The sequence below is a fragment of the Peromyscus eremicus genome, chromosome 4 (assembly GCF_949786415.1).
Source record: "Peromyscus eremicus chromosome 4, PerEre_H2_v1, whole genome shotgun sequence".
Lineage (NCBI taxonomy): Eukaryota > Metazoa > Chordata > Mammalia > Rodentia > Cricetidae > Peromyscus > Peromyscus eremicus.
Window position 1 is genome coordinate 64,969,787 of NC_081419.1, and position 3,324 is coordinate 64,973,110.

At 38.9% G+C, this 3,324-nt stretch overlaps 1 protein-coding gene across 1 annotated transcript; it reads right to left on the minus strand.

Moving 5' to 3' along the window:
* Window positions 1-841: 841 nt before the first annotated feature.
* Window positions 842-1,774, minus strand: LOC131908313 (olfactory receptor 4C16-like). Its single transcript, XM_059259365.1, has one exon. It carries the CDS (start codon window positions 1,772-1,774, stop codon window positions 842-844), a length of 933 nt encoding a protein of 310 aa, XP_059115348.1.
* Between the last annotated feature and the right edge of the window lie 1,550 nt (window positions 1,775-3,324).

Sequence of the window (3,324 nt, forward strand, 5' to 3'; positions counted from 1 at the left end):
GGAGAGGTTACAATTCTTTTCTGGTTTTTTTTCCTTTTTTTAAAAATTTTTTATTTGTTTTATATACCAACCACAGATCCCCCTCTCAACCCTCCTCCTGCTCCTCTCACCCCTGCCTACTGCCCCCACCACTCTGACCCATCCCTCATCCCCTCCTCCAAAAGGATAAGTTCTCCCATCAAGGGACAGCAAAGCCTGGTACATTCAGTTGAGGAAGGATCCAGCCCCTCCCCCCTGCCTCTAGGCTGAGCTTGGTGTCCGACCATAGGTAATGGGATCCAGAAAGCTGGCTCATGCCCCAGGCATAGATCCTGATCACACTGCCAGGGGCCAAGAGGTTACAATTTTGAAGGAGAGCAGGAAGGTATATATGAGAGAGTTTTGAGGGAGGAAAGCAAAAAAAGAACTACTGTAATTATATTAAAATCTCAAAAAATAAAATGCTAAAAATGAGGAATCACTAATCGGGAAAGGTAAATCTTATCAGGCTTTGAACAGGAAATATGATTATGTAGATAGATATATATTAGGTGGAAACTTCAGAAATCTACAGGAAGGTGGGCAGAAAGTTACAAATACAGCCAAAAGTTGTTGAGACAGAAAGGCTGGAAAGGCAGAGAAAGAGGATCGAACATCAACAAATACAAAAGGTCTTCACACTTAATTTATGTTTCACAGTTTGTCCCTCTATGTAAATTGATTCAACACCATTTCACATTGTCTCTTTACTATATGAACTTATAATCTTATGCCCTAAGAAACTGATATATTAAACTAATAATGAAAATAATATTTATTAACTTCTAATTTGATGCTATGGAAAAAGATAGAAGACCTTCATTTATTTCCTATCATCTGAGATCAGTTTCTTCCTCCATAAATTTTTCATGGCATTTTTCACTTCTGCATTTCTCAATGTGTAAATCAGAGGGTTGAGCAAAGGTGTCCCAATTGAATAAAATGTAGCTATCATCTTGTCCATAGGAAATGTGGTTGCAGGGCGTGTGTAAATAAATATACAAGGTCCAAAGAACAGGATGACCACAATGATATGGGAGATGCAGGTGGACAGGGCTTTTCTCCTCCCTTCAGCACTGTGGTTTCTTAGGGAACGCAAGATGATGACATATGAGACCATCAGCATGAGGAAACTCACTGTACAAATGGCCCCACTGTTGGACACCAGAAGTAGGTTGATCATATATGTGTCTGAACAGGCAAGTTTCAGCAGTGGCTGCAAGTCACAGAAATAGTGATCGATCTTATTGGGACCACAGAAAGGTAAACTCAAAGCAAGAAATATCTGAACTAAAGAATGCACACAGGATCCCACCCAGGCCATGGCCACCAGCATCCCACAAACCCGGTGGCTCATGATGGTCATGTAGTGCAGAGGCTTACAGATGGCTACATAGCGGTCAACAGCCATGAGGATGAGGATGAAGATCTCCAGGCAGCCAAAGAAATGGAATGTAAAGACTTGTATTATGCACTCACTGAAAGAAATAGAGGCCTCCTTCATCAGAGAATCCACAATTGTTCTAGGGGCTATGGTTGTAGAGAAGCAGGTGTCAGATAAGGATAAGTAGAACAAGAAGAAGTACATTGGACTCCCAAGTGCCTGGCTTGTCTTGATGGTAGCAATGATCAGCAAGTTACCCAGTAACGTTCCCATATAAAAAAGCAAAAACACAACAAAGAGAATTTTCTTTCTAAATGGATCCTGTGTCAAACCAAGTAGAATGAACTCAGTCACATTGTTACTCAGCCACATTGTTTAGTGATCAGAAGTGGTAAATATGAAATACTTTATCTGAAAAAAAAAGACATTTATTTTGAGAGTGGTATGTGATTCTGTGGAGCACTTTATGCAAAAGTAAGTAATCATCATTAGTGATATTTTGTTATTTTTTTAATAAATGATTCAACACTTCTTCCTAAAATTTTGTGGCAATCTATTTGCATTATTATGTTCCCATAACACTCTGCAAACACAAATCCCTGTTATCACAATTATGGTTAATTTTATAACTTAATGATTATAAATTTAGAATATGTTATCTGTAATATTTTATCATTAACTTTATTTTTCATATGAAGTGGGAAGCCTATCATTACCTCACAATAAAGAATATCATATTTTAAAAATATTGTTATACATATTTTGCAGACATGATTATGTAATATTTCAGCACTCTACAAAACTTATTTCAGGCATTTTAGCCTAAACATGAGAACAATAAATATTTATAACTTCCAAATAATCTTAAAATATCTTGTGATACTTGTTACTTGACATAATCAATGGATCAGAATAAATGTTTTTGGTGACTAGAACTGTCATTAGGATTACAACTTTTAATTCTTGCTTATTGTATTAAAGGCATACTTTTGAGCATCCATAGCCCCAAGGATATAGTTGAATAAGATGAAAGTGGTGGGCATCATTCTTCAATTTTTTTCTTTTTTTTATAATTTGATTTAATTTTACATATTCACCACAGATTCCCTGTCCTCCCTCCTCCTGTTCCCCCACACTCCCCCTAGCCCACTCCCCATTCCCTTCTCCTCCAGGGCAAGGACTCCCCTGTGGATTCAGCTCAACCTGGTAGATTCAGTCCAGGCAGGTCCAATGCCCTCCTCCCAGGCTGAGCAAAGTGTCCCTGCATAGGCCCCAGGTTCCAAACAGCCAGCTCATGCACTAAGGACAGGTCTGGTTCCCACTGCCTGGGTGCCTCACAAACAGTTCAAGTTCATCAACTGTCTCACTTATCCAGAGGGCCTGATCCAGTTGGGGGCTCCTCAGCTATTGATTCATAGTTCGAGAGAAAAATCTGAACTGACCTACTCTAGTGATAGGATGGCCAAACACCCTAACTGTCGTGCTAGAAATCTCATCCAATGACTGATGGAAGCGGTTGCAGAGATCCACGGCCAGGCCCCAGGTGGAGCTCCAGGAATCCAATCGGCAAGAAAGAGGAGGGATTGTATGAGCCAGAATTGTTGAGACCAAGATTGGAAAAAGCATAGGGACAAATAGCCAAACTAGTGGAAACACATGAACTATTTCTTCAATTTTTAATGTTTTTGTGATAACAGTTTTATTTCACATGTGTTAGAATCAGCTGCCAGAAGACTAGAAGACAGATGCAATCCCTAGTAGTTTTAATATCAATATGTCTATAAACACTATGTTCTTGGAACAGGGAAGTAATACAGAAGAGAAAGGAAGCTGTGATTTTGCTGAGAAGGAATGTAAATAGTCAGTAATTGACTCTTTGTTCATTTTGTTTTGCCTTCAAACGTCAATAATTACACATTTTT